This window comes from Phycodurus eques, chromosome 7 (assembly GCF_024500275.1).
Source record: "Phycodurus eques isolate BA_2022a chromosome 7, UOR_Pequ_1.1, whole genome shotgun sequence".
NCBI classification, from domain to species: Eukaryota; Metazoa; Chordata; class Actinopteri; order Syngnathiformes; family Syngnathidae; genus Phycodurus; species Phycodurus eques.
In genome coordinates this window covers 16,097,549-16,110,900 of record NC_084531.1, presented here as the reverse complement: position 1 = coordinate 16,110,900, position 13,352 = coordinate 16,097,549, and the positions used below count along the sequence as shown (strand labels likewise).

At 39.8% G+C, this 13,352-nt stretch overlaps 1 protein-coding gene across 8 annotated transcripts in view; it reads right to left on the bottom strand.

Annotated features, from left to right (window-relative positions):
• Positions 1-13,352, bottom strand: part of ncam1b (neural cell adhesion molecule 1b) — a 116,141-nt gene that overhangs the window by 67,445 nt on the left and 35,344 nt on the right. For all 8 annotated transcript variants that reach the window (XM_061682678.1, XM_061682683.1, XM_061682679.1 and 5 more), the window contains exons 2-4: positions 4,720-4,794; positions 4,041-4,250; positions 2,382-2,525 (exon numbers count right to left, since the gene is read on the bottom strand). In XM_061682678.1, the coding sequence (XP_061538662.1) occupies positions 2,382-2,525; positions 4,041-4,250; positions 4,720-4,794 (429 nt within the window). The remainder of the gene's footprint in view (positions 1-2,381; positions 2,526-4,040; positions 4,251-4,719; positions 4,795-13,352) is intronic.

Here is a 13,352-nt window from a genome sequence, read left to right as displayed (position 1 = left end):
TGTGCCCGGCCCGGCCCCATGGGTGCAGGCCCGGCCACCAGGCGCCTGCCTTCGAGCCCCACCTCCAGAGCTGGCTCCAGAAGGGGGCCCGCCACTGATTTAGCATCTTCAATTAACCTGATGTGCATGTTTTTTTTTATGTGTGGAAAATGCTGGAATACCCCCAGAAAACCCACGCAAGCACAGAAAGAACATGCAAACTTCACTCAGTATGGCCGCAGCTCCAACCCCAAACCTCAGAAATGTGAGGCAGATGTGCCAACCACTTCAGCACTGTACCACCCAGTCGTAAAATATACACATACATACATCCATGAATCCATTTTCTGAGCCGCTTCTCCTCACTAGGGTCGCGGGCGTGCTATCCCAGCTGTCATCGGGCAGGAGGCGGGGTACACCCTGAACTGGTTGCCAGCCAATCGCAGGGCACATATAAACAAACAACCATGCGCACTCACATTCACACCTACGGGCAATTTAGAGTCTCCAATTAATGCATGTTTTTGGGATGTGGGAGTAAACCGGAGTGCCCGGAGAAAACCCACGCAGGCACGGGGAGAACATGCAAACTCCACACAGGCGGGGCCAGGGATTGAACCCGAGTCCTCAGAACTGTGAGGCTGACGCTCTAACCAGTCGCCCACCGTGCCGCACGTACATACACAAATGACTTATTTTACCAAGCAGATGCCATGTTGAACATATATTTGTTTTATACAGTCGCAAATTTTTTTCATGTTAAAATGTTACTTGAAAAATCTCACCTATAGTGTTACTGGACCTAATATATTCCCTTTATATTATTTCCCAAAGATTAGAATATTAGAGTAACATGGACATCGACGGAACTGTGTACATATTCAGATGCACCACTGTAGGAGCAATTCATTATTAATGCGCCACATACTGTACATACTAAAATATATCCTTAAAGAAAACAACCAGAGTTTGAGATGAAATGTTGATCTAATAAAGTCAATCGTGATGATTCAAAACACTGTTACTGCCCCCGCGCGAGCTTGTGTTATGATGTGCCAGCGACAATTCAATACACTGTGATATTGCTCGGGGTCAACAGTATTTTCACATTCAAAAACAAATTAATTTTTACCTCCTACTTCGTGAATAAAAGTGAGAGTGAAAAAGGGACACAGTCACTAACCCATTACCAGTACATTTGCATTTTTATAATCATGGGATTGTATTCTGACCAGGCACCATACTTGTCTCGGCTTTTTAAATCATAATCATTATTTCCAATTTGCATTCCACTTTAGGCTTCATATTTTTAGGCGTTTACCTTAAAAGAAGTTACATTTCAAGAAGAGCTTATATTTTTTGGGCCTGAGCAGCAACCGCTGTAAGGTCCCTTTTGTAACTGTAGAAATTATTATTATTACTCTCCCCAATAGATTGCATTTTTGAGGGCCTCAACATGCACCAATTCTGACAAAATTGGCATAGACGCACATCGGGCCAGGTGAAAAATTTTAACATTGTCATACACGATTACACAACAATTGTTCTGTAGCACCCCCTGAGCACTATCTGCGGTAAGTTTGGCCTAGGCCTACGAAAATTGGGAGGGACGTGTAGCACCCGAGACGTACAAAAAAAGTCAGCAGAAGCCATATCCCATTTTAAAAGGAAGTGAGTTGGAATGTACAATTTTGGCATATTTTCGCACATTCACAGTGGTCATACTTTCGCAAACTTGTCCTACAGGTTTCATTGCCTTCAATTGCCTTCAGACTTGGTCTGTACCATCTCAGGACCTAGGACATTCAAAGTTGTTAAAAGCTTTTTATTTCGCCATACTATATGATGGGGAATCAAATTTTGCATGTTAAATATCCTTTGCCACAAAAAAGGAAATGCTTAACTTCCCTTTACAAGCTCCAAAAAATCTCAAACTTCACATTTTATAATAGTCAGGCTCTCAACACAGCTGTATGAAAATATTTTGCTATACATATAGCGCCACCTACTTTGATTTTGAAATTGCTTGTTGGAGCCAATCAAATGATCTGTACCTTCCCGCCCAATCATGAATGTACAGCATTGTGTAAACCAGAACAATGGAAATTAGTCTTTGCAGTTAGCTGTTTTCCCCCTGCCATAAGAACCCCGTATTTTCCAGTCACATTGTACCATTTGATGAAATACATATCTCATTTCAGACATAATATGTATCCCATGTTGGGCTAAAAGCAAATTTGACCAAATCCTCATTTTGCATAATGGAGAGGTGCTTCCATCGATGCACCACTTCAATTTTCAAACTAGTGGTCCCAAAATGTAATAACTCCTGCAGCCCGACAATGATGAACACCGCTTTGAATTTCAATTATATTCTTGAGTTCATTTGATTGCCATCTTACCGTCTTTTTCCATCTGAATTCTAGCTCCTTTGTATTTCCAGAGGATGGTGGGTGGAGGGGAACTGATGACATCACATACGATGACTGCGGTGTCTCCTTCCGTAAACTCTTGCGGCGACGGCGCATTCGTGAAGGTGATTCTCTCTGAAAAAATAGCCAGTTAGTGTAATTATGCTCATCAAGTCTCATTGTTGAGGATTTTATTTGTATTCATTGGTTTAACATACTGTATATCGCTTTTAAGCAAAATTAGATGCAGATGGAGACAGACATTTTGGGAACAATTTTACAATTTCTGTCAAGTGAAACTGGCGTTAAAAACAAAACAAAAAAGACCTATGGTGAAAATAAACAAATATACAATATAATGTTGCATGGATGCAGACAACATTGTTGAGCAGTCACACCAGAGCCCACTGACACCCTACAAGTCGTTAATGACGCTGTCTCAACATTTTAATACTGTGCATGGAACTCTTAATTGTCCACACTTTAATTTATATGAGGGACTAAGTGCCTTGGTAGGTTTTTGGTTAATTGTTGCTAATCGCCATTAAAGACAGTCTCCACATAACGTAAGCTCAGTACTGCTGCACAGGGAACTTATAATTGTCTTTTACTTTAAACTTTAATAAGTCTCGGAGACACTGTATGTGTGCCTCTGTAGGTGCTGCTGTTTTAGTTCACAACAAAGTTTAAATGAGATCCACAGTTAACTATTAATGTCTCTGTAGGAACAATAGGTCCAGGTGTTCTTTTTTAAGTGGATGGTGATATTTATCATTTATAGATCATAATGGCCCAGTGTTAGTCTGTTTTACCAATCACTTTACAACTTATAGATCCTCCTTTGTTTAAACAAGCCAATGTTAAACTAATTTTATGTCTGCCAGCTTCTTTGAGAAGGATTTTCGCCACTTAAAATTAGTTTGCTCAGCTTTCCTCTGCCATGTAATTTAATCAAGTTCTTTTGGCTGACTATATTTACTGCAGTGGACTTCCATTCTAAACTAACCAACTGACGGCGTTTAAGGGTGGCACGGAAGCACTATGGCGAGCTTAAACACTTGACTCGGGTCAAATGTTGCAGAGTGTAATCTTATCTGGTGACGTTCCGTTGATTAAAAAGATAAAAAGTGTGCTTTGTAACAGTCTGTGCCTCCAGGTGGAAGTAATAATTGCTTAGAGAAAAGTGGCTGACATTGTGGTAGGAGGCAGTCTGGCTATGATGGTCCCTTTTCTAATACACGGCTGAGATTTTTCCTTTTCAAAAAAGAATACAAATACTTACGATCGAAGCATCAAACTATGTAAATAGGTTCTCCTGTTTGTTATACGCATGGCTGGCCGCTTTGTATGTAATATAACACAAACAGTGAAAGAGTTGAAAAGCGGGGAAACTCATGTCTGATGGACATGTGCTGATGCATGGCATTCATGGAAAATATAAGACATTCATCACAGGAGCTGCAAAACAGACAGCATCATTAAGCAGCCTTCTAATGGTCTTCCGACCATTTATCGAATTGATGAAAAATTTATCATCAGGCAAAAAAAAAAATCAAAAGAGTAATGTGTTGCCCTAGAGCAGTCAATACTACACATTTAATAAACAGTGTGGGTTTATTTCTGCTTTGAGTTTGGGCGGAAAATACGTACGGAAAACTTTGATGTTAACCGTTGACTCTCCCTGTTGATCTCCATTGGTGGCGACGCACTTGTACGTGCCGGCGTTCTCCGTCACAGCTCGGTACAGCGTCAGGATGGATGACGTTACGTCGTTTCGGGTCACCATGACGTTCGGTCTGGTTGGTTCTATCTTTTCACCGTTTGGCCCAAACCAGTCTATGTGCTTTGCCCCTCCAATAACTGGAGAGCAGCAGTGAAAATAAAATGAGTATGTATGTATGTATGTACAAAGTAGTGAAGCAAAATCAATCAGTTCCCCCGGACTGAATAGTACTGATGATACACTCTTTTTTTATGCGCAGAAGCCTGTGCTTTATGGGCGTCGCAACTCACACTCCACCACCGCCGGCCGTGTGACTCAGCAACAGAGGCTGAATGATAATTACATAACCTTACAGACTACAGTACGATTACACAAATTGGTGGTAATTACACTAATACGGTACGTTGTGCATTGTACCTTGTTTTCACCAAAAACAAACAATACAATAAATAGCGATTATCTCTGCTGATCCGTTTCCCCCAGTCCCATGTAGATAGTGTGCGGAAAACAAGAAAAAAGACACTGTATTTCATTTTTGGTTAATGTTTCAAGTGTATTGTCCACCAAAGTGTTATTTACAGTGTCAGGACAACTTGTTAAGCTTACCTTCACACATGAAGAATTTGGACTCCCCGAGACTGATTTCACCATGACTGGGTGTGATCTGCACGTCCAGCGACACTAGAGGAGGAGACACAACAACATTCAAAATGAATTCAAAGAATATGGGAGGAACACAAAACACTGTCGGCGGCACGGTGGGAGACTGGTTAGAGCGTCAGCCTCACAGTTCTGAGGACCCGGGTTCAATCCCCGCGGGGCCCCGCCTGTGTGGAGTTTGCATGTTCTCCCCGTGCCTGCGTGGGTTTTCTCCGGGCACTCTGGTTTCCTCCCACATCCCAAAAACATGCATTAATTGGAGACTCTAAATTGCCCGTAGGTGTGACTGTGAGTGCGAATGGTTGTTTGTTTGTATGTGCCCTGCGATTGGCTGGCAACCAGTTCGGGGTGTACCCCGCCTCCTGCCCGATGACAGCTGGCATAGGCTCCAGCACGCCCGCGACCCTAGTGAGGAGAAGCGGCTCAGAAAATGGATGGATGGATGGACAAAACGCTGTCATGAAAAAAATATTTTAGCAGCAGAAGCCTACAAACAATAACCTGGCACTGAAGAGTCAAAATCAGAACACTCCATGCCTCAGTCTTAACTAAAGAATTAACTAAGATGATTAGTACAATATGGCTAAAGTGACAATAGGTTGATATGACTAATAAAAGACGACAAACAGCATTCATCTCATAAGCAAGTCAACTGTCTCTTTAGTTTGCATGTGAAGAGATTAACTTTTCAATTAATAAATCTAAAACCAGATTATTTCCATTGCTTCCACAGGGAAAAAAATTATCAATTTTGGACAAATTGGAGGTTAACCATTGTTCTTGAGCATATACTGACTGATGAACGGTTGCTCAATATTTCAGAAAACCATCCAAACAGAAAACCTGTTTGCAAAGTTGGTTTCTCAGTGATGTTTGCCCATTAATTTATATGGTAAAAATAATAAAAGAGATGCATTTGATTAATCTTTTTACAGCCTCTTTTTGCCTTTTTGAAAGAAATGGCATGCAATTAAAACTTTTGGAAACAGATATACAAGGTATACATTGGTAAATGCCTACACTTTATCAATGTCTGGATGGGAAAAGTCTTGATTTTGTTGGTCACAGGGTGAGGTCTGTATTGAAGCCTTTTGCTTCCTAATTAGAACAAAGCTTCACTTGTTTCCTAAGGGGAGCAGTTAGGGTTTCCCGCGGTTAAGAAATGTAACTAAATGGGCCCAAACTACATCTCTATATCGTCAGGGTTTCAGGGCGAGAGTGAGAGGAGTTACAAAGGGCAGGAAGTTGTAGAGAAAAGGGAAACTGAGTCAGCCAGTAATGTGAATGGATGCCTAAAATTAATTAAATTTTGTTCTCGTGTTTTGTAGAAAACCCATAACACCCAGGCCCTTTCACCCATCAAAGAAAGTATCTCTTACAGACATCATTTAACATTCAAAACTGGTAAATATAGATTAATTACACTACACTGCTGTTGTCCATCAAACGCATGAGTTCACGCTGCATAATATTAAAGTGGAGGTGATTATAGCCAAGACCCACTGCTTGTGCTTCAGAAGTGACACCAGCCTGCAAACATTTCCGGTCACATTTGATGTCCACACTGACCTGAAAGGATTTACGTCTTTCTAAAATCCTACTGTTTTCTTTGGACCATCGATCACGCTCTTGGGACGTAAATGTCATCTCCTGTTCAGTAAAAACACGCCATCCCTATTCATCTCATAATCAATATTGCTCTCCTGTTTACGTAGAACAGCACACTTTCCCAGTTTGGGAGTTCTCTGAATTAAATTAAACCATGGCCCTAATATTCAGTGGTTCGCCTCAATCCAAAGCACATGCACAGCTCCTCTTTACTGTATAGTTATGAACCAGACTGTAATTGCTCTCTCGTCTCAAATGTTTAAGAGGCTAAAAAGCTGCGAAGCTTCAGTCTTGTTAAAGGGCACAGACTCGTTCAAAGCGGAGGGGGTGGGATGGAAAATGACACAACAACTGGAAATTGAATCCGAATGTGAACCCCCTGGAGACCAATCAATTTGAAACCCAAGACTTCACACCGATGGTTAGGGAGCGTGCCCCGAGGATGAGAGAAGCGTAAATTAAAATGTCAATGTACTTTTGAACATATTTTACTACTAGACACTAGAAGGTTCTAAATAACTCATTAACTGATATGCATTATCCTTAATCCCCTAATACTTGGGCTTTATATGCAATGTATAGTACATGACATACAGTAAATCCATTTTAAGAGTGTTGATGTCACTTTTATGTAACTAGTATCAAGCATAATTGGGAGGGAAAGTTTCGTAGACTCGGGTAACATTACTTTACAAATGCCCAGATTTCTTTTCCTACGCTTCTTTGTATTCACATATTGCATAGATTTTGTGTATTTTGCCTGGATTATTATACTTTTTAAACCCAATATTATCTAGTTTACGACTAGTGACGAATGCCTTTTTTTTATTTTTTAAATAAACAAACGATTTCAGTCAGCACATCATACACCTGGAGCATGACCAGCTCATGACTCATTCAGTCACCTTTCTGAGAGAAATTGGAACACATGCCCCAAGAGCCCTAACCAGAGGATTATAATTCTTTACAAACAGGAGTAATGTTTCTAAATGTCATGTTTACAAAAAAATAAAAAATCAAGCCCTGGCCACTCCAGAGACCTGAAATGAACTCAAGTAGATGAATGTTGACCCAGTTCCGGCAAACCATGTTGACCCAGTTCAGGCAAACCATGCAATCTCCCTTCAATCTTAAAATTGTCTTTCAATTTTAAAATGCCTCTTCAGTCTGGGGCTTTTATCCCAAAGATTATTACCTAGAAGGGAACCTAATTTGAAATTCTCTGAATCCTATCCATATTGTTACGTTCATGCTTTAAATGGTCTATAGTGACTAGAAAATATAAAATAGAGATTGTAGATTATGTGGGATAACATCCAGTTTCAATTCATAACAGGGTACGGTCTCTGGTTTCCAGAGTTTTCCACACATAGCATCAGCAATATCTTGTTTATTGTGTCTGTGGCATTTTTAAGACCTTTCATGGAAGATTTAAGTATTAAGTGTAATTTGTAAGGAACATTTTAGCCTTAATTTAAAAAAAATAATAATAATTTAAGGTGTAAGACTTTTTAAAGGTCTGCAGACACCCTGTTTACCACAAAGCCTGAACAAAGACATACCTACTAAAACCAAACCTTCTTTAAAAATACTAAAAGCATCAAACAGACTGCTCTATTTCTCCTCTTGTCACAGAGCAATTATGGACACTCTACCATGCTATAAATGCACCCGCAAATACCCTAAAGCACTTTAAAGCGATGTCTGACTTCGTACAAGCTAAACTTGAAGGATTCAAAGCCTGTGTGGAGTTTGCACGTTCTCCCCGTGCCTGCGTGTGTTTTCTCCGGGTACTCCGGTTTCCTCCCACATCCCAAAAACATGCAGGGTAGGTTAATTTAAGACTCTAAATTGCCTGTAGGTGTGAATGTGAGTGCGAATGGTTCTTTGTTTCTATGTGCCCTGCGATTGGCTGCCAACCGGTTCAGGGTGTACCCCGCCTCTCACCCGAAGATAGCTGGGATAGGCTCCAGCATGCCCGCGACCCTAGTGAGGATAAGCGCAGTGGAAGATGAATGAATAATTGTTTCGACATTAACTTAAAATTGTCCAAATTCTTGGTATTTCAAAAACAGTCAAATGTCATAACCATATTTACTATAATAATAAAGCAGTAAATATAATTAGATTTACTTTATGAATAAAGTAGACTGATTATCTTTCATCAAAATAAGACATTTGCAAACATTGTTTACTCTGGAAAACAGCCATCCAATTATAAAAATTTTGGCCTATTTTCTGACATGTTAGGGACCAAACCAGTTGTATTTTTCTGCTCTACCAATTTGAAATCATGTCCTGTTTTGAATAAAGGTATGGAAAGTCTTTTTTTATTCAATTAATCGATTATTAAAATAAGTGTTAGTTGCAGCCCAACAGAGAATAAAAGACCAGCAAGTCGTAGGTGACCTCAGTTTGTAGTTGTGGCTTGAAAAAAACATTGGCAATTCATTCGTAATTTAACATTTTTTGTAGCTGTGGGCAATGTCATATTTGTATACAGCACAACTGTGATGACAGAGCATGATTTCTTCAGCCTAGCCTATGAGGGAGGCATTGTGTAGACGTATTTTAAACAAGAGCATGTATGCTCGCATGTGACGGGTAGGAGGATGTTTCATGAATTAAAATGACATAAGTGGATGCCCTTTAGTGACAGTTTTCAGCAATTGGTTCTTAAATATGATAACAATATCTCTCTAGGTTGACTTTTAAACATTCAGGTTTCCTACAGGAGTGCACTGACTTTTCCACAGCTACACTGAAAGTGACTGATAAAAGCAGGGACACAGATACATATAGAAATAGATAAAGAAATGGAAATATATGCATTGCGTGGTCCCTTTCCTCCACTGTCTCTAGATATCTTAGAACAACACCTCAGGTGCTGCAGCCTTTGCCATAGTAAGAAGCCTCAACCCAATCCATGACTCGCTTTGCGATTGCACTCATTATCGATTCGGCAGGGGTAGAACACACATGAACTTCAAAGCCCCCCGCCACCCCACAATTGACAGCCAGAGTTAAAAAGTTTAACTACCACTGAGCTAAAGCAGTGTGAGGCACACCTCTCTGAGGAGAGCTTCAGGAGAGGCGCAGCAGCTTGAGATAAATGAAGAAAACCTGTTTTAGAACCTGCTAAGCTACCGTAATTTCTTGTGTATAGTGCACATTTTTCCCCCCAAAAAAGTCAATAGTGTGCATTTTATATATATTATATATATAACACTTTCACATTTTCTAAATGTATGCTGCCATCTACAGGTTATGAAAGAGCTGCACACTTTCATTCCAATATGACACCGCTATCTAGAGGTTCTGAAAAAGGTGTACACTTTCATTCTAATACGCCATCGCCACTTATAGGTTATGAAAAAGGTGTAGCCTACACCTTCATACCAATATGTCAGGGGTACATATGATTGCGTATATGTATAGTTGTGCTCATAGGTTTACATACCCTGGCAGAATTTATGAAATATTGTTTTTTTAAATAGGCGGCACGGTGGACGACTGGTTAGAACGTCAGCCTCACAGTTCTGAGGACCCGGGTTCAATCGCCGGCCCCGACTGTGTGGAGTTTGCATGTTCTCCCCGTGCCTGCGTGGATTTTCTCCGGGCACTCCGGTTTCCTCCCACATCCCAAAAAATAAATAAATTGGAGACTCTAAATTGCCCGTAGGTGTGACTGTGAGTGCGAATGGTTGTTTGTTTGTATGTGCCCTGCGATTGGCTGGCAACGAGTTCAGGGTGTACCCCGCCTCGTGCCCGATTACAGCTGGGATAGGCTCCAGCACGCCCGCGACCCTAGTGAGGAGAAGCGGCTCAGAAAATGGATGGATGGATGGATGTTTTTTAAATACGACTGATGACTGAACAACAACCATCATTAATTTCTTTGTGGTTATGGTTTGTTTAATGATAATGCTTTTCTGAAATGCTTGACAAATTAATTTGGATCCTATTAAAATAAAATTATATACGTTTCGCCTGGCCCTTCATCTTTTCGTTAAATAATATTACCCATCTTACAAATTCTGTCTGGGTAATTAAACATAAGCACAACTGTGTGTTTTCTCATTTACTAAATATAAGCACGGCTATGAATTTCAAAATAAGAGCAAGTAAATAAAAAGTATTACGTGCTCCAATAAAGTGCGTAACTTCAGAATAATTATTTGAAAAAACTAACAAAATACAGATAATACTTCATGTTTTGATCATATGGATAGAAGCAAAATCATGCATTGCAAAATGCATTACAAATAGGTGGAAGGGGTTTTCCAGAATTTTGAGGTCAATTTTGGGAGTGCGTATTATACATATACTGTATATACTTTACCAATATAATATTAAAACAATTGTCAAATATTTCTATGTCTATCCGAATGTCTATGTACAAGGGGTGATCAGTTTACGCTGGAATTTCATTCCGATGGCAGAGAATAGAAGATAGTAAGTAGCAACGCCCCACTAACCTAAGCTAAAGCAATCATAATTGCAGTAAATATTTGTATGAAAAACACTTGGGCTGGGCGATACGGCCTAAAAATAAAATCTCAGATTTTTGCACAAAAAAATTAAATTAAACGATTATTTCCAATTTTTATTTTATTTTTTTCCCCCCCTACCTTTTTTGGTTACTTTTTCCCTCCCCCAAACAATGTTACTTTTCCCTAAGAAAACAGTAAATACAAATAACAGAGAACACTCAAAACAAGGTTGTTTTTATGAAAAACTTTAATGTAACCTGTACTTCCCTCCTGGAATTAATGTTTAAAACTTAATCAACTCGAAGATATATAAAGTACCAACTTAAAATGATTGTTAAGCTTTGTTTTAAAAGATAGAGTGCCACTTGTATCGCAGAATATATGAACAAAATATGATATTTTGGTTGAGGGGTAGGACATGAGGTCTATGCTTGTTGTCTCAATCTTTTATACATTTAAACTCGTGTATGGCTGCATGGTTCGACTGGGCCACGTCTGTCGTTGCAGAATAAAACGACACCCCCTCCAGCTATTTGCAGATTTTCTCACGAGTACTCTTGAACAAATAGTGTTAGGCAACTAAACACTAAAATACTCACTAAAATACTTGCGGCTCGGTAGCACATACAGTAGTGTAGCTACTCCACCACTTAGACGGACCAGAGCTTTTGAGCAGCATCTTGGGGCGTTAAACTAAAAAGAAAAAAAATATGCAAGTAGGTGTGATTTTTCAGCAAGTGGATAAACGCAGTCTTTCCGCTGGAGATTTGGACCATAACTTTAGCGATGTGCAAAGCAGCCACTTTAGTGATTGTGCTTCATCGTGCCCGTTTTCATATCATACGTGATGCCTTCGATAAAAATGTTTCCGCCACAGTAAGCTGCTTTTTTAGCGGGAGTTTGTTGGTTGTAGTGGTCCCGCCCCCCTTGTAAAGATTGAAATTTTTCCCACTCGGCTGTATGATGATGTTTACGATGCAGGAGTAAGTTGTTGCAATGGGCTTTCGACTAGGCTTTACACAATCAGGATTTTAGAGGACGATCACGGATCAGCTAGTTTAAAAAAACGATAACCGATCACCAATCAGATCACAAGATGGAGCAATGTGTCTAGTTAAATAACTTGTTCATTTACTGTATATACCTGTGTACTTAATTGCTCCAATTCCGGTTTTGTTGCAGTAGTCTGACATAGTGAAATCGTGAAAGAGCAAATTTCTCTTTTAGTCTGATCCACGCATTACATTTTGTCTGTCCCACAACGCCGTCATGTTTTTAAAAAAAAAATAACTTCATTGGTTGTCATATATTTACAGTACTACGTCAAAGACACGCGACAAGGCTAAAAATAAACTCGCTTTTGGATTCAAATATACTGTACATGATAGCGACACGGAGTAAATGTCTTTTGTGGAGCCGATCAATGACCTCATTGATCGGATCGGCGAATTATGACATTAAAGCCGATCAGCATAAAATGCTTATTATCAGACGATACCGATCAGACCGATCAGATCGGTGTAAAGTCTATTTTTGACAGACTTCGCACCATGCAGTTACTTGTTCAACCTCTGTCGCCACAATCCCAAACAAGTGACAATACAATTCCTTTCTTTTGAACAAACATTTCACTCTCTTTAGTGGTAACCATGATGACGCTAGTGCATCGGTGTCAAACTCAAGGCCCGGGGGCCAGATGCGGCCCGCCACATCATTTTATGTGGTCCGCGAAAGCAAATCATGCTCATCAACTTCCGTGATTTTTGCTTAAATCTGTACCCAAATTGTCCTTTAAATTAATGTTACACTAGATGTTACAGCTAAGCATTGCGAGGGACATAAATACTGAGGTCTTTTTGTTGAATAATACAATCTAAATTTTAAAGGGCACCTAGTAAACAAATTGGCAACAATTACATATTGTCAAAAATTATCTGATAATGCTCAATTTGGGGGAAAATGTTTAATGCATTCCTACATTATTCATCTAAACGTGTGCTTCACTGCTGCGTGTTCTTCTCAGACATGCAAAACCAAAGGCATGAAAAAGGTGACAAAAAAAACATTGTCCTCATTAATGTACACTCAGCACCCCATATTGACAGAAAAAAAACTTAATTGCTGAAATGTTTCCTTATTTATTAAAAAGGAAAAAATGAAATATCACACAGCCATAAGTAGTCAGACCCTTAGCTGTGACACTCATATTTAACTCGGGTGCTGTCCATTTCTTCTGATCATCCTTGAGATGGTTCTACACTTTCATTGGAGTACAGCTGTGTTTGATTATACTGATTGGACTTGATTAGGAAAGCCACACACCTGTCTATATAAGACCTTACAGCTCACAGTGCATGTCAGAGCAAATGAGAATCATGAGGTCAAAGGAACTGCCTGAAGAGCTCAGAGACAGAATGTGGCAAGGCACAGATCTGGCCAGGGTTGCAAAAAAAAAATCTCCTGCACTTATGGTTCCTA